Source organism: Akebia trifoliata, chromosome 4, assembly GCF_017979445.1.
Source record: "Akebia trifoliata isolate Shusen 1 chromosome 4, ASM1797944v1, whole genome shotgun sequence".
NCBI lineage: Eukaryota > Viridiplantae > Streptophyta > Magnoliopsida > Ranunculales > Lardizabalaceae > Akebia > Akebia trifoliata.
The window spans coordinates 9,471,828-9,488,964 of NC_141378.1; the positions used below are offsets into that span (position 1 = coordinate 9,471,828).

Below are 17,137 nucleotides of genomic sequence, written 5' to 3' on the forward strand. Positions count from 1 at the left end.
ATGATTGGGATCATGTGTTTTTTTTTTTCAAATATGAATCATCAAAATCTAATCCTTAGAGAATTTTCGATGATTCTTTACGATTGAATATCTAACTTAAGTATCTGAGACTCTTCGATAAATTCTACATTGAAGCCTGACAATAAATAAAGTAAGCTTTAAGGCGCCAATAATTAGCGATTTGAGGTGCATGCGATCATGGAAACTACATCTCCTAAATGGCGTGGAAAGTGCTAGATAGACACGTTGGCGGGTGTTCGGTTAGTAACAGGTGGGTTAATATTTAAAATGTGGAGAAGCTTGCGTTTCGGCAACTCTTATATCTTCGATATAGCTTCAAACAGAAAACTAAAAAGAAAGAATGGCTGTAAGAAGAAGACTTCGTCAACAAAATCAAACAAATTCTCTCTCTATCTCTCTGTCTCTTCGACACCTGTATTTTTTCTCTCTCTCTCTAAATTGTTTGTTTTGTGTTTGGTGGTCTCAATCCAACCGTTTATTTAGAGGATTATTCGGTGATTTATACGCCTTCGTTCTCTCAATTCTTCCATTTTTCTCATCGGTAATTTTCTGTCTCTCACGCAGAGATCACTTCGATTCTTGTATTTTTACATTTATGTTTTTCTAATTTTCAATTTTTGAGATTTTTAAGTGTTTTGTTTTGTTTATTTTGAACTGTTTTAGGTGGAATTTGCAGAGACTTGTAATTTTTTTTCCTGTTTTGAATTGTGGATTTTGTTCTGATTTTTTAGGGTTTGATCTCGAGTAGTCGTCAATGTAGATAATATAGTTTGTTTTCTTTGAATATGATAAACTAATCCTGAAATGCTGATAGATTTGTTATTATTCCTTATGGATTATTGAGTTTCAGTGTCATCTCAATAAGTTTAACTAAAAAGTTAGTGTTTTTTGGGGATTGAAATGGGCATTTATTTTTAAATTTTAGGTATTGTAGTTTAATTTTGAAAGTAATATATGAAAAAATTGAATGAGAAGATCTGGTCTTATAGAGTTTGATCTTGAGCAGCTATCACTGTAGAGATTATAGTTTGTTTTCTTAGAATTTGAGGCACTTATCCTGAAATGCTGACAGATTTTATTTTTCGTTCTAGATTGTTGAGTTGCAGTGTCATCTCAATAAGTTTAACTAAAAAGTTAGTGTTTTTTGGGGATCGAAATGGGCATCTATGTTTAAATTTTAGGTATTGTAGTTTAATTTTGAAAGTAATATATGAAAAAATTGAATGAGAAGATCTGGTCTTTTAGAGTTTGATCTTGATCAGCTATCACTGCAGAGATTATAGTTTGTTTTCTTAGAATTTGAGGCACTTATCCTGAAATGCTGACAGATTTTATTTTTCGTTCTAGATTGTTGAGTTGCAGTGTCATCTCAATAGATTTCACTAGAATGTAGTCTTTTTTGGGGCTCTATGATCGAAATGTGCTTTTATATTCAAATTCTAGGGGTTTTTAGTTTAATTTTGAAGGTAATATATGAAAAAAAAAAAATCGAATGAGAAGACTTTTTTCCCAATGTATATCGTTTGTTTCAAGGATGTCTAGTGGTTTAATTTTCATATTTAGACTTCTACAATGTAGATGAGGTCTACTGAATTCATAGATCTCATGGTTTCGTCTGGTGTGTTTTTGGTTTTCATGGAATGCTAGGATTTGTTTGCATTTAGTCCTATTGGGTTCGATGATCTTCCAATTTTTTGTTGCCAAGTGGTTGGGATTGGGAATTTAGAGTTTAGTTTCATAAATTTCTGGATTTCTTTGCCTTTCACCTTTTGGTTTTTGGAGACCTTTTTTTTTTTGGTTTCTTGATATAATGTGAAATTGGATTCTGATATGTAGTTGTGGAAAATGTAGGCGTCTGGCAAGGTTGAACTGTTCTGATATCATTGATATGAGTGCTTGATCTCCGGCCCTTTGCTATCCACAAAAATGAGCTCACAGGAAAGAGTCATGAGTGACCTCGAGCGATCCTCAAGACCTGGTAAATAACAGCAAATGAGTAAATAGTTTCTGTATTTTTCTTTCTTTCCTTTCACTATGAGCTGTGATAAGAAGTATGATCTTTATGTTCCTTGACAATGCAAAGAGTAGTGAAACGAGTCAAAGAAATCCAAAGTAATTTAAATCAATATTGTCGATGTCTAGAGATTTCAAAGCAGTTGAAGGAATATTAGGGCAGAATATAAGGGCTTGTTGCTGTTAATATATTAAGTCTAAACATTTGTAGTCTGAAAGTTGAAAAAAAAAAAAAATTTGAGCAATTTTTAGTTGGTCATTTAATGGAATTTAAGGGGATTTGGTTGTCTCACCAATTGCTTACTTGCTTTGAAATTTAATGCATTAGTAATAGCAAGACTTGAAGGAGAGGATTTTCGGTTTTCTTTTCTGATTGATATATTATATTGGTGTGTTTGCTTTGTTTATTTACAGGTCTTGAAAGATCTGATTTTGAAACCTCCGAGGATGAGAGGAAGACTAGGATTGGATCTCTGAAAAAGAAAGCAATTAATGCCTCCACAAAGTTCAGAAGTTCTCTGAAAAAAAGGGGTAGGAGAAGTAGTAAAGTTATGTCTGTCTCGATCGAGGATGTGCATGATGCAGAGGAATTACAAGCAGTTGATGCGTTTCGTCAGGCACTTATCCTAGAAGAATTACTACCCTCAAGACACGATGATTATCATATGATGCTCAGGTGCTTTTCTTTCCCTTGTTCCATCATCATTGTCGTGTTTAGTGCATGTTTGCAAACTTTGATCTGGACTGTTTTTTGGCTTTCTTGGCCTTTTTAGTGGCTAAATCTCGGTAGAATGAAAGGAAAACTATATAGATAGATAAGACAAACACACACACATTTATAATTACGTTCATTTATAAGACTTGTGACATTTCTCATTTCCTGAAAGAAACTATTAACGTAGTTGTGTTCTAACAATCATAAAAAATACTTTTCGGCAATATTTTTGAGATTTCATGGATGTATACAAACATACGTATCTAGATAAATTGTAAGTTTCATCAGAATGTAATGGTTAAATATATCGGCCAATACAAAACATTGACCCTGAAACATTGAATGTGTAGGGGCTTGGACTCATAGCTTAGTTGGTTTGACACATTGCAAAGCAACTTTGAGGTTGTGGGTACAAGTCCAGCTTACCCATAAAAAAAACATTGAATATTTAGGGAATGTATAAGCCAAAACAGTACTGGTTTTTTCATTGACTGAAACATTCCTTCGATATGACATTTTAAACCTTGTGTATCACTACAAAATTTTCTTTTAAGAGTCATGCTGGAGTGACCTCAAGATTGACCTAATTTCTCACTTTCCTGACATGGAGGTGCGCACAGAACCTTAGATGCTTTTCATTCGTATCTCGATGAAAAACATCTATTTCGTACACACATCCACGTCAGGAAAGTGCGAAATGAGGTCAATCTTTGAGGTCACTTCAGCATTATTCTTCTTTTAAAAGCATCACTGCCGTACAGTTTTCCTATTAAACTTTTACTAATAGTGATTCCAGCTGCTGTTCTATTAACTTATTATCTGATGATACAGATTTTTGAAGGCCAGAAAATTTGATATTGAAAAAACAAAGCAAATGTGGGCTGACATGATTCAGTGGCGCAAGGAATTCAGCGCTGACACAATCTTGGAGGTATTCATGACAAAATTTGGCAGACAGTAATCTATAATTCTGCTACTGTCTCACATTACAGTAGAGGCCTCTCATTATATATTTACATCCACGTGACTGATTTCTTTTGTTTTTTTTCTTATACTCTTTTACAAAGGATTTCGACTTCACTGAAGTCAATGAAGTTCGGGAACACTATCCCCAAGGCCATCATGGAGTAGACAAGGATGGGCGACCAGTTTACATTGAACAACTTGGTAAAATTGATGTTACCAAGGTGTTGCAAGCCACAACTATGGAGCGTTATCTGAAATACCATGTACAGGAGTTCGAAAGAAACTTTGTCATCAAGTTCCCAGCTTGTTCGATTGCTGCAAAAAAGCACATTGACCAAAGCACAACGATCCTGGATGTGCAAGGAGTGGTATGTGAGGATATACTTGGGAAAATGAATGAAAACTTCTAATATTATATCTAAGCACATTTGTGAAATAAACCACTCTTAATTGACTTAAAAAATCCTCTTATTTGGTTTTTATGGGACCTGTACTCTCCTCTTTAACTATAATATTTGAATTGGTGTCTTAGGGACTTAAAAGCTTCAACAAAGCGGCAAGAGACCTTCTTGTGCGCCTTCAGAAGATTGATGGTGACAATTATCCTGAGGTACATTTTTCCTCCTTTTCAAATTAATATTAATATAATATGCTTCGAACCTCTCAGTTTACTTCTGGAGGATAGACGGTGTGGTTTTTCTAAAATCATATGGAAATGTTGTTGGTTATACCATAGACTTTGTGCCGTATGTTCATCATCAATGCGGGTCCTGGATTTCGACTTTTGTGGAACACCGTTAAGACTTTCCTTGATCCCAAAACTGCGGCAAAGATCCATGTAAGCAGAAATCTTCTCCTTACCTTTAAATTATCTTGTTTTAATCAAAGAAATCCACTTAAAAAGTGATAAGTTTTATCAATCAGGTTCTTGGAAATAAATTCCAAAGCAAGTTACTTGAAGTAATCGATGCTAGGTAAGAGTTGTTTGATGACTAATGCCATGTTTCTTTATATAATTTTCGTCGATTAAAATTTATATTTCGAACATCTTAGGTCATTTTCACTTTCTGCTTCTATAACAGTGAGTTGCCAGAATTTTTGGGAGGTACTTGTACTTGTGCAGATCATGGTGGCTGTATGCACTCAGATAAGGGACCATGGAATAATCCAGAAATATTAAAGGTCAATTACTCCCCTCCATGTTTTTATTTTTTTGCCTCATTTTTTTCCTGGTTTTGTATCTTAACTCACAGATTAGCAATCAAATAGAGTGTTCAAAATGGAGAAGCCAAATGTACAACAAAAATCACAACTTCTCCAAGCATTGATGAGAAGACCATTTCTGAGGATGAGATAGTGTACCCAAAGGTGCTGTGTTGTCTTTGAACATAAGGTCTTTCATTTTTTTTTTTGTTTTTCTGATGAATTGGCTAACCTTTTGGTACCGTGTTCAACATGTAGGGATCTGACTCTTCCCATATGGAGAAAGTTTTCGATGCTGATGAAATGCGATCTTACTCTCCCAAACTTTCAAGAGATTACATACAGCATCCACAACTCTCTCCCGTTCGTGAAGAAGTAAGTATTCTGGATTTCTTGGATCTTTTGGTAGTTATTATAATGTTTGCATGATAATTATAAAAGGCTTGGGTGCTTAGTCAGCACAGCTAGGCAAGCCAGTGTAATCAGTTTGAGGCTTCTACATGACCTGATCAAATTGACCACTTTTGAAAATGTTTCTGTCTTAGCTGAATTTGAATTGTTGGATCACCAAGTTTTGAAACTATATGATGTGGGCTGATAAACACTTCAGTTTGGTCAATTCTGATAAATCTGGAAAAGTTTTGGAAAAATATTGGGTTGAGGTGGGGGGCAGGTCTAAAAACTCAGCAATTTTTTGAATTAGTCGTAGATTTTTTTTTTTTTGGCCTGTATGATTAGTGGCTGTTTTTTCCGACGGATCCCTTTGTGGCGATCTTTTCCAAATTTCAAAAAAAAAAAAAAAATGATTACTCGTGACAGTTTATTACACACTTGAAAGAGATTTTCCTTTTAACTTGTATTCTTGATACTTTCCAAGCCCATTCTCTTGGTCCAAGACATGTCTGCTGTGCAGTAACCTAGTCTTTTTGAGTTCTCTTGAGTCTTGATATGTAAATATTAGGGAATCTGCATAAAGTTGGAGTAATATTTGTACCTTTTGATATACCTAGGTAATATTAGTTATATGGGATAGGTATCTCGAATACTTGATCTCTCCTTCTTTTTTTCTTTTCCCGATGTCTGATAGGAGAGAATTTAATATTGTCTGTTGTACCCCCTTTCCTCATTTTCTTTCTGCAAAGCAGGTTCATCAAATTAGCCTAGTAAATTTCTCTAGTGCCTATGAATACGACAACTTCATCCCAATGGTCGACAAGGCTGTGGATGCAACCTGGAATAAAAGGATACAATCCAACAACATGGTTTTCTCTAAAGGTACATTATAGAGCTTCTATGTTTTATGAGTTCTAAGACAATCTCATATGTTAAAAGTTGAAAAATATGTAAATTTGGATTTTCGGATAAATTACCATGGAAATACATATCCTTTTTTCTGTAATAATAATATTATTTTAAATTGTAATTTGGATTTGCAAAATGGTGCTTACTATGACTATCAACAACCACGACAACAAACCCCTTTCCCAAAGATTTGGGTTTGGCTAGATGAATTCCGTCTCACCATTCCACTCTGTCCAAAGCCAAGTCTTATGTTGACTGTCATTTAGAATCTTTCGTATGACCTCAGGACTTTCAGCATTTCCCAATGTCTGACTTGTTCTTTGGGTCCTCATAATGCTCACGGGACTTCATTTTCCTTCATAATTTCAACAAATTAATGGGTATATCAGGATTCCAAGTCTTTTAGCCAATAATCATCATCTACGAATGGGCTATTGCTACATGTGGCCTACATGCAGAATATCAGCATCCGACATTCTGGAGTTCTTCTAGTTCAGGATGATCAGATGAACACAACAATCTGAACGCCAAATTTTCACTTTTCCGAGTCTTAGGAAACGGATGTTACCTGTTATTCATTTGGTTGATTTTTCACATAAGGGATCTCCTCTAATGGGAACTATCAAATGGGCGATTCTGAAGATATTTGTTTAATTATCTCATGTGCTTTAGTCAGCTACTTCAATAATTGAATTTGAGGAACATTAAAGAGAGAGTGAAAAAATAAAAAAAATCAAGTTGTCATACCAAGAATTTCCATGTGAAACCTCTCCAAGTTCATCAATATTCTACTCTTGAAGTTGCAGGTGGTTTCCCTGAACATGATGCATGCAAGATTCCTGAAGGGTTTAGCTCTCCTATTTTGGGCGGTGTCATGGCCTTTGTTATGGGCATTGTCACTATGATCCGATTGGCACGTAATATGCCAAAGAAGCTCACCGATGCCAACCTATATGCAAGCCCCATGTACTGTGTTGACACCATGGTAAAAGGCCAAGCACCCCACCAGTTGCCTGGGCCCGCCATCTCCAACTCTGAATTCTTGTCCATCATGAAGCGGATGGGTGATTTGGAAGAGAAGGTGTCCATTCTCAGCATGAAACCTGCGGTCATGCCAGCCGAGAAGGAGGAAATGCTCAACACTGCTGTAAGTCGTGTTGATGCCCTGGAACAAGAGCTTATGGCAACCAAGAAGGTAATATCACTTGCTTCTCTTGGTATCTAATAATTTAATATAAAATAATATAGCCGATGAGTAGGAGGTTGAGAGGAACACATTTTAAATGCTCTCGAAGTAGCACTTCAAGAAATAAATAAGGGTAAATTACCATTTCGTGAGCTGAATATGATGAAATTTTGATTCTGTTTCACTGTTCATTTTAATTACCAAAACATGAAAATCAATATCACAGGTTTTTCAAAGTGGCGACCTCCCTAGTTTAAAGTAGCAAGATCGCTGCAAACCTGCGGGATTGTCACTTTGAAGAAAGAAATCAGCGATCTCACTACTTTAAACCAGTGAGACCGTCACTTTGAAAAATCTGCGATCTCGCTCTTCATGTTTTGGGAATTAAAATGAATAGTTAGCTGGAGTGAGAATTTCGTCAAAAGTTGATCACGTTTTGGGTAATTTTTCAATAAATAAAAACCTTTTTAAGAAATCTATACTTTTAAATTTGGAATTTAAAGAAATTTGAATGTATCTAGCGTCGAGCCTCTTAATATATGTTTCTTCTCTTTCCTAGTTTGAAACTGAAAAAATCATGTTGGTTTCTCCTTCACACAAAAATGAATAACTGCTCTAGTTACGACGTGGGGATCTAAAACTCTGTGTGTGTGTGATTTTTGGTTTGTTGTTGACTACAAATCCTCCTCCTTGAGACCTTATCTCAAAGATTTTGGGTCAGCTATACGAATCTTGTTCCTTCATTCCACTCTGTCCAAAGCTAATTCTTCCATGATTGAAAAAGTGTTCATGTCTGCTTTTACCATATCAACCCATATTCTTTTCTGTCTTTCAAATATATGGATTCTAAAGGAGATAAATCCAATTCCACTAAAACTATGTATAACTAATGCACATTGATTCCAAAAGACAAGAAAATATATCAAGGTTTTGTTCGTCAACCAATTAGTCTTGTTCATGCAGGCTCTGGAGGATGCACTTGTTCGACAAGAAGAGCTTCTAGCCTACCTTGACAAGAAGAAAAAGAAAAAGAAATCGGTATGCTACTAACGCCATAACATTGCTTAACTAGTTTTGTAATTATTTATTTCGGATCAATCCAAATGTTTTCATCTTTAAGTTTTTTGGTCTGTGATTGCAGAATCCTTTCTGTTGGTAAGGCTGTGGGCGATGCTCGGAATAAAGACAAGAAAATTTGTCGATTACTGGTGGTGGGTGGGGATTTTCAGTTTGCCAAAGCCATACAATTGTCATTCTGAACTATGTTTTCTTTACCAAAAACTCATTCCAAGGTTTTGGTTTAATATACAATTTCCCATTCTTTTATACTTATGTGTATCTTAAATAAAACTCTGCATCGCATATTTACTACTAAAATTCGTAAACTATATCCTCCGTTGCCAAATAAAATGCGTACCAAGCAGAAATATCCCGAGTACCACTTCTCCAAGGAAAATTACAACCGAAATCCCTTTTTTTTTTTTTTTGTCATTAATTTGGAACCACATGCATCTAAAACACTTATCACTAAGAATAATGTAGCCACATTTTCAATAAAATTAAGAGAGTCATGTGTTTATGGTTAAAGTGGTGGTATGCTTTTGGGGGTACTATGTGACCAACACATTCCAATCAAACTAAAAGGAAGTATTATAAGATGATAGTGGGATCGATTAATATTTGTAGAGCTAAATGTAGGCAACAAAAATGGTTGGGATTTGTTGATTCATGAAAAATGTTTCATAAACAAAACAAAATCGTGATCATTTAAAATTGAATTCCAATGGTCAAGATAAAGTATATATATCTGAATAATATCCCATGCATCCCTAAGATAAATCTTGACGGTTGGATTATGTATTTATTCATGAGTCAATGATCTCAATCCATCAAGAAATATGTTCATAGGTTTAGCTTGATTAAATGAAGATAACCTATTAAAAAAATTGATTAAATGAGGATATTTTGATGGATGATTGGAAAAATTAAATCATTAAAAAGCACGTCTAGCTTTTGCAGATGGGGAATCAGAAGCTAAATTGTAAAATTTTCCCCTTTTTTTAATCATCTATCAGGACTGCAACACCTCAAATGTATGGCATTTTTTTCAATACCTTGGATATCTAGGCCTCTTAGGGCACCCGACTAATCACATGAGGTACACATGTCACCCCTTTAATTAAGAGGGAAGTAAGAAATGAATGGAGTAGATCGTGGATACCATCTCAGAATCTACAACAAAAGTGAAAAATCAAGCGACAGACAAACTCAACGATAGCATTTGGAGAGAGCTTCAACAGTGCTTTTGGGTTTAAATTTAAGGTTTTGTAGAGACTAGAGAAGCACTTCCTGCAAAAATGAGAGCTGAAAACTAGACTAAAGAAGGGAAAAAAAAAAGTGGAAATTTTATATACACGCCACAATCTCTAAGGGCAGGCCGGGTTGATTATTACTATTATTTTTTTAAGGGTGCCCTTGCCTTCTCCGGTGATGAACCAATATGCCAGAATCTCCTCCTCTCCCTCCTCCTCCTCCGATCTCTCTTCCTCTCACTCGCTCCTCCAATCTCCTCCGATCTCTCTCTCCCTTTTCTTTTTACTTCTTCATCTCCTCCTCCTCGTCCGATCTCCCTCTGTTTTTTTCTCTTCCTCCAATCTCTCTCCCTTTCTCTGATTTTCTTCTTCTACTCCTCCAATCTCTCTCCCTCTCTGGTTTTCTTCTTCTCCTTCCCAGAGTTGTCGGAATGGTTGGAGATGAGAGGGGTGCTCACAACAATTTTTGGATTTTTAGAGGTTCCCCTAAAAATTGGAGGGCCTTTAGAGTTCTTTGGCATGTCAATAAAACTTCCCCAAAAAAAAAAAAAAAAAGGGCTTACACGGTTACACCAACTACTGAGTTCCACTGTTTACATCGGTTTGACAAAACTTAAGAAGTTATGCTTTTAAATACACCAAACCATTTTATATCAAAAAACACCAAACCAGGTTGACCCAGCCATGTTTTCATAAACTAGGCCAATATTTTCCTGATATCGTGTAAATTATCTCAGATACGATCGTCACATTGACAATCTTTCCTGGTTGCGACCAAGACCGAGATGATAATTCAGTCTGGACAAGTCTGAAAACCATCTGGAGAACTGCAATACAGATAATTCATGATATGTGGCTTGCACACAAAGCACAGCTTCAGTGATATATCACCACTTCTGGGATTACAGATAAAAAGCAGAAAGTTATTAATGTTTACATACAACAGTAAATATCTCCAATCTATACAAATATTCACAAACTTTTAACATATGGACATCGGGAAGGAGATGTTTACAATGTGGATTTTGGAAAAGAAGCCGACTTTGTCTGCTTTGAATAATAACTAATTACAATTTTTTTTCCCTGCATGAGGCCACTGAAACAGGAAGGAAGAGATTCCTTTAGCGCAAATTAATCGGATTCTAGTGAGAAAAAGATCGGATGGGACTTTCTCGATTAAAAAAAAATGCAGTACCTATCATATCCAGTTTCGTTTTTTCGATCGGAGTTGGGTGAGTTTGTCCCTCCATTGAGCTGTACCAGATCATCAGAAAGCCATGCAAATATAGGCCTTGAAATTCAATAGGAAGCCAGAGAAAAGTAGAATATTTGGAGCTCTTAAAGAAATTCCACAGAACCCATGAGAATTGGTGGGAGAATCGATTCAAGGCTCCAGGTACTTAATGGAGCTGAAAATCAGTGTTTTAGAAAGTGGACCCAACTGGCAGCGGACCAGGAAAAAAAAAAAAAAAAAAAGTGAGCTGTTATTGGCACCCCAACTTTTACTTATTACACCCCAATTAAACATAAAGGAAACAAGTGAAAGGTGGAGAATAATTAAAAGTTGGGGTGCCAATAGAAGCCCTCTCAAATTTTATTTTATTTTATTTTTTTGTGTGTGGCTAAATTTATATTTTTTGGGTTGAAAATTTTATATGTGCCTAATCATAATTGTAAACTAGCTAATGAAATTGTTTCAACGAGAGTTATAATTTGAACCAAACCTTTGTAAAGTTTGAAGAGTGTGTTTTAATCTTTAACTGGGGTGTAATAAATAATTTAAGAAGCTGGGGTGTAATAATTAAAAGTTGGGGTGTCAATAGCAGCTCTTGCAAAAATCAGGGCCACTTTTTGTGAATGTTATCTATGAAAATAAAGGTGAAAAAAATATGTACACTTTTTTTAATTTTACAGAACTTCAATCGGTCTGAGCAAATTGCAATCTGTCAAATTCCTTGGACAAAACCATGCTGGTGTTTAGAAATATAACATAATGAAAAGAGTCCGACTAGCCTTACTAACATAGTGAGGAAAGAAGGCTTTACTAAGTCTCATCCACCATCAAAAGACCTCGAGATTCAAGACAAATTTCTTGGTCTTGTTTACACATCTTGATGTCTGTTTGACAGTGGATGAGGCTTAATAAGGCCTTTTTCCTCCCTATCTAAGTAAGGAAAGGGTTTTTCCTCCAAAAATGCTAAAGTGACTGCACAGGACACAGCGTTGGAAAAGCATCTATGGTTCTGTGGACATCTCCATGTCAGCTCAGTTTCTAACGTGGTGAGATAAAAATCAAATTATGATGATAAGTACAGCCATGTTAACAAAATGTGGTCTCATAGACGACAAAATAAAGCATACCTGCATCTCTGTAGCGTTCTTCAACAGCAGCAATAAGCATGTTACGGACCAGATCAAACTCTTTAGTTTCAACACATGGCTTACCATTGGGCCTGTAAACGTGGCTAATTAACATCAGAATATATATATCTTAAAACAAAGGAATGATTTGCAAGAAAAATCTTAAAAATTCTTCTAATTCAGATTGGTCACTTGGCATTTTAGCAGTCTCACTAGAGATTGGTGAACAAAATAAAATAAAACACACAAGTCATTAAACTCACCCAAAACTATTTGGAGTCCACAAAAAATTTCCTACTGTACCTCACAATATAGAAATATATTTTGTTCTAATAATTATTACTTTTTAATAATTCTTCATTTCTTCCATGAAAGATCTCCTACCGGCTGGTCAAAGACAGACAGACAAGTGAAAAAGCCTCATAATTCTACCTATCTAGTTCCGAGAACAGCAAGCCATCCGAAAGAGGAGCTTGCCCAGCCATCCTTGCAGGTTCGACCACTTTCATTCCATCATTGTATGCCAAATACTTGTTAACTTGTACAGGCACCTGTATTTGAGCCACAATAATTAGCATCTACCACCTCAAACACAATTATAAGCAAAAAAAAAAACTTAATTGTTTAGAATTCAGTTGGACACACATCACAAGTTCATACAGATGTCTCAAAATTATCTCTAATCTTGTTTCATTAGTTATATTGTATATTTCCAACACTTTGATGAACTAAGCTTTTATATAATTATTTTCTTAAAATAAAGATTATGATTTCACCAGCTTATTGGGTTCTCCAAGGATATCGTGCACAAACAGAAAATTCATGTGCAAGTTAAGGTTGTAGAAAAGAAATACCTTGCATCTTACTGCAATGTTAATGGCATCTGAAGGTCGAAGATCAAAGCTGATTCTCTCTGTTTCATTACCAACCTATGAACACATTCTAAGATAATAAGCTCAATGTCTAGTTGGAATTTCCATCTATAATTATATCTGAGTCAAGCTACATAAGGATGAACAATGAATTTGCCTTTTCAAGATATAACTGAGCAAAATATGCCTCGTGTACTCTCTTGGTCACTCGGACAAGTTTTACCTACAAAAACAAAGCAGCACTCCATCGACATAATAATGAACTTGATACATACCATAACAAGAATCAAGATTATACAGATAATGATGTTATGTGGTCGATCAAAGGGTAACGTTCTATAAATGATGAGTGTGTAAACATCAACATAAACTAACCGCATATCCCATCTTCTCAACCATCTCTTGGATTATTTGGTATAAAGTAGGTCTAGCCTGGGCACCATGACAAAGTTCGACATCATTCAACATGATAATAAAAAAATTAAAAAAAGAAGAAGAGAAAGATGTCTTAAAAATCCATTGCTATTACTCATTAATTACATTAATGAATAACATTAAGAGAAAGATCTTAAAAATCCATTGCAATTACTCATGAATAACATTAATGAACTAGAAAACATACAGTTTGGATATTGCGGACTGCAGCCATGAGCAAGACACTTGGCATCTCCACTGCAACCATGGCAAAACAATAATCGTTGGAATGGCAAATTAAGATCCTGGAAACAAATTCTTGTTGATTTTTTTTTTCTTTCTGAAACAGCTAAATGCAGGCATTTTTCAAAAATATAAATACGTACAGACAATTATTGGAAGAAGAATATCGCTTCCATCTTCCATTTTTAGTACGATAGCAGGATGTGGAGTGTAATCCGGAAGATATCCACCGTTAGAGTTGTTATGAATACATCGTATATGCTTACCATCTCGCATTTTAATCATGAAACCATCTGCTCCACTTTTCACCTCAACTACATGAACGAGCCTCAGAGACTTGGTTATCAGTTACAATCCATTGACCAAATAGTATTAAGAGGATAGAAATGGCCATTAACACAATTTTGTTTTGAGAAGAGCCAATTAAGAATCCAATTTTATTTTCAGTTTGGAACTGAAGAAGTTTTATTAAAGCCAAATTGCATAAACAAAACATGCAGAGCCATATCAATATTGTCATTTTTGTGTCTTTTATCCCAGCCGTAAGTTAGGGTTTTAATCTAACGGTTAGGATAAATTTATCTATTATAAACCTATAAATAGCAATGTGTGGGAGGGTTCGACACAATTGGGTATTCCTCTTCTAGGGTGTGACTTGTGAGAGAAATAGGGAGAGTGGTTGTACAAGGGTTTCACGATTCAGATTTGGGGTTAACGTGAGTGTTTTTCCTTGTACTACTCTCTTTTGATTCTCATAATAAAGAAGATCGGATCACGTCCCATGGATGTAGGCTTCAAAGTCAAACCACATAAATCTAATATCTAATAGTACTTAATCGTGAAAGGGTTCCCTCATTTCGTCACACAATAACTATATCAGATCAAATGACATGAATCAATACCTACAAGAACATATAAAAGGTCTCCTAAAACCTAAAGAGAGCTGCAATTGGCAGTCCAACTTCTACTTATTACACCCCAATTTCTTTAATTATTTATTACACCCAAATTAAAGATTAAAACACGCTCTTCAAACATTATAAAGGTTTGGCTCAAATTATATTCTCCACATTACAAAACATTATAACACTCTTTCAAAAAATTCTAGTAGTTGTTTACAATTATGATAAGGCTCATGTAAAATCCTAATCCCAAAAAATAGAAATCTAGCGGAAAAAAAAAAAAAGAGCTTCTATAGGCACCCAAATTTTACTTATTCTCAGCCATATACTTATTTTTCTTTATTTTTTAAGTGGGGTGGTGTAATAAGTAAAAGTTGGGGTGCCAATAGCAGCTCTCAAACGGACAATCCACCATTTAATTAGTAGAGAAGCTTACCAGCTTCAACTATGCTTGAGTTCACATAATTTTCGTCATTATAGTTGAAATTCTCTTCTGTGCTGCCACTATCATTTAAGGATGAATTAGAACTACAGTGAACTGTACTGCGCCTTCCCTTACAGATTCGACGAGAAACATCTCCCACCTTAAAGCCATCTCTGCAGCTTTCTTTGCATCCCAAGATTCCATTTCTACGAATCCTAGATGTAATTAAAGGCCCATTCACTAGAAAACTGTAAACTCCCACTTGTTTTGCACGGATACTGGGGCAAATAACTGGTCCTTGTAATGTTCCCATCTTAACTCCTTAAAGATCCATAGAAACAAAGAATAATAAGTGCTTCCATGATTCCAAATTCTGTAATATTATAGATTTCTGTAAAACTTACAATTTTGGGAAAATTACAAAAAAAAAAGTGGAGAAAATTTGTGAAATTCATTTAAAATCCGAAAACGGTAAATTACTTGTTTTTTGGAATTACTTTAACCAAATAGGAAAATACTGTTTTAAATTACTAAAATGCCCCTTCGTGTTTACTATTTAACAGCACATTTTGATAAGGGTCTTTTTGTAATTTAACTTAATTTTTCCTGTTTCGTAAAAAATTATTTCTAAATACGGTATTTTACCATTTTCAGCGAATTCGTTTCGGTAAATTAGTCTACAATATAAACGATCACAATTCACAAAGAATTTCAAAATTAAACTAATTGTACAATGAAATGGGAATTTCACAATTTTCAGCGAATTCGTTTCAGTAAATCAGTCCAATTTAAAATATCACAATTCACAAAGAACACATAGATGATAACAAACGGAACTATTTAAATCAGAACTGATAACTAACTAGCCATGAATTCTTAACGGATTTGCATATAAAAAAACAGATAAATCACGGAGATCATAACTTTTGTGAAATTCAGAACGGTTGCAAAAGAAACACAATTTAAGGTTTTAAGTATCAAATCAGACTACCTGAAGTCCTCTATACGCTCTCGATCGCCGGATCCCAATCTCAAACTTGTTGGAATTACAGATAGCAGACAATAACAGGAGCCTTTAATCTCTCTATTTTCATGAATTTCAGATACCTAAGTTAGATTTTCTGGCAAAAAATACTAATTGAGAACATTTTATCAGCTAATCTACTACAAATTTTATGATAATGCAGATCTTCCTATACAAAACACAGATCTGGATCCAATAAACCTAGAATTCACCCCGATTGTTAAAAAATTAAGCAGAAATTCGACTAGATTACACGAATTCGCAGAGAAAGAAAGGAATCACGTCACGAGGGGAAAGAAGAAGAAGAAGAGGAAGCTTGAATCCGAAGGAATCGAAATCCAGATCTTTAAAGCGATCTAAACGAATATCAAAGTGAAGAACGATAGAACGAGAGATCGAGAGACGAAAACAGATAAACTTTTTTTTATTTTATTTTAAGAGAACATCAGAAGAGAGAGCTAAGCCTAAGAGTGGAAGGGATCTGTGGACTGTGGATGAGAAATAGAATTGCACTTAGAAAAGTTATTACTTATAAATTACGAACGACAAAAACGAATTTTCTACGATTGTGTGCAATTACTAATATACCCTTACTTCTAAATTTTATATATGACAGGCGTTTCTGGACTGGAGGAGGTTTATGTAAATTACGATAACTGTCAATGACAGGCGTTTCTGGAGGAGGTTTATGTAAATTATGATAACTGTCAAATAACATGGCCATAAAAAAAGGTGTCCCCAAAATCCAAAATCTTAACTGATAACTGATGGATTGATTGATCTGGACCGTTTATTATAATGACCATCTCTAAGATCTTTAACAATCAATCTTATGGGAAACATTCACCTAATATCTATATAACAAAACACAACTGAACAGTGGCATAAACCTCTCATCATCTACATGTTAAATCTCCTATCAAGTTATAATATCATGAGATTCATTTTATTTTTTTTACACTTTACCTTCTTTTATTTAATGATATTTTTTCTTCTATTTTTTAAATTTATTTTATTATTTTTCATTTTTTATCTTTTTAATCTCATTTTTTTAGTAAAATTCCTCTTATTCTATTTTTTCCCATTTTTACCCCTTTAATTTAAAATAAGATGGCCCTTTAATTTTACTATATTTTATTTTTAATCATTTTAATCCACCTTATTCTTTTTTATTTTTTA

The 17,137-nt window shown here is 34.7% G+C and overlaps 2 protein-coding genes across 13 annotated transcripts; one reads left to right on the forward strand and one right to left on the reverse strand.

Moving 5' to 3' along the window:
- Positions 1–421: 421 nt before the first annotated feature.
- Positions 422–8,732, forward strand: LOC147403621 (phosphatidylinositol/phosphatidylcholine transfer protein SFH12-like). 6 transcript variants are annotated; one of them, XM_086439256.1, is made up of 15 exons: positions 422–562; positions 1,873–1,999; positions 2,449–2,710; positions 3,581–3,680; positions 3,817–4,083; positions 4,248–4,325; positions 4,452–4,553; positions 4,640–4,689; positions 4,798–4,897; positions 4,985–5,083; positions 5,177–5,293; positions 6,064–6,193; positions 7,021–7,415; positions 8,370–8,444; positions 8,527–8,732. In XM_086439256.1, the coding sequence occupies exons 2-15, from the start codon at positions 1,948–1,950 to the stop codon at positions 8,539–8,541; spliced, it is 1,842 nt and encodes a 613-aa protein (XP_086295382.1). In that variant the 5' UTR covers positions 422–562; positions 1,873–1,947; the 3' UTR covers positions 8,542–8,732. The 6 variants fall into 6 exon arrangements, with proteins under 6 accessions (XP_086295382.1, XP_086295380.1, XP_086295384.1 ...); XM_086439254.1 differs by having other exon boundaries at positions 8,548–8,732; XM_086439258.1 differs by having other exon boundaries at positions 7,027–7,415; positions 8,548–8,732.
- Positions 8,733–10,551: 1,819 nt separating this feature from the next.
- Positions 10,552–16,460, reverse strand: LOC147403622 (bifunctional nuclease 2-like). 7 transcript variants are annotated; one of them, XR_015177538.1, is made up of 12 exons: positions 15,926–16,459; positions 14,947–15,255; positions 13,752–13,922; positions 13,574–13,623; positions 13,327–13,383; positions 13,109–13,174; positions 12,934–13,008; positions 12,512–12,630; positions 12,080–12,171; positions 10,914–10,972; positions 10,734–10,814; positions 10,552–10,614 (listed from the first exon to the last, which is right to left on the reverse strand). XR_015177538.1 is itself a non-coding variant. In XM_086439262.1 (11 exons), exons 2-10 carry the CDS (start codon positions 15,245–15,247, stop codon positions 10,917–10,919), a joined length of 987 nt encoding a protein of 328 aa, XP_086295388.1. In that variant the 5' UTR covers positions 15,248–15,255; positions 15,926–16,459; the 3' UTR covers positions 10,552–10,814; positions 10,914–10,916. The 7 variants fall into 7 exon arrangements, 4 of the variants coding, with proteins under 4 accessions (XP_086295388.1, XP_086295389.1, XP_086295387.1 ...); XR_015177539.1 differs by having other exon boundaries at positions 10,734–10,837; XR_015177537.1 differs by having other exon boundaries at positions 10,734–10,972.
- Between the last annotated feature and the right edge of the window lie 677 nt (positions 16,461–17,137).

What these genes read in the sequence shown, in the direction of transcription:
- LOC147403622 (XM_086439262.1), bottom strand. Translation starts at nt 15,247, where the DNA reads ATGGGAACATTACAAGGACCAGTTATTTGCCCCAGTATCCGTGCAAAA. An exon ending in CTCAAGCATAGTTGAAGCTG is followed by an intron (nt 13,923 to 14,946) that starts GTAAGCTTCTCT and finishes TCGTTCATGTAG; the next exon opens with TTGAGGTGAAAAGTGGAGCA. An exon ending in TTGAGAAGATGGGATATGCG is followed by an intron (nt 13,175 to 13,326) that starts GTTAGTTTATGT and finishes TTGTTTTTGTAG; the next exon opens with GTAAAACTTGTCCGAGTGAC.
- LOC147403621 (XM_086439254.1), top strand. Translation starts at nt 1,948, where the DNA reads ATGAGCTCACAGGAAAGAGTCATGAGTGACCTCGAGCGATCCTCAAGA. An exon ending in TCCTGGATGTGCAAGGAGTG is followed by an intron (nt 4,084 to 4,247) that starts GTATGTGAGGAT and finishes TTGGTGTCTTAG; the next exon opens with GGACTTAAAAGCTTCAACAA. An exon ending in CTTGAAGTAATCGATGCTAG is followed by an intron (nt 4,690 to 4,797) that starts GTAAGAGTTGTT and finishes CTTCTATAACAG; the next exon opens with TGAGTTGCCAGAATTTTTGG.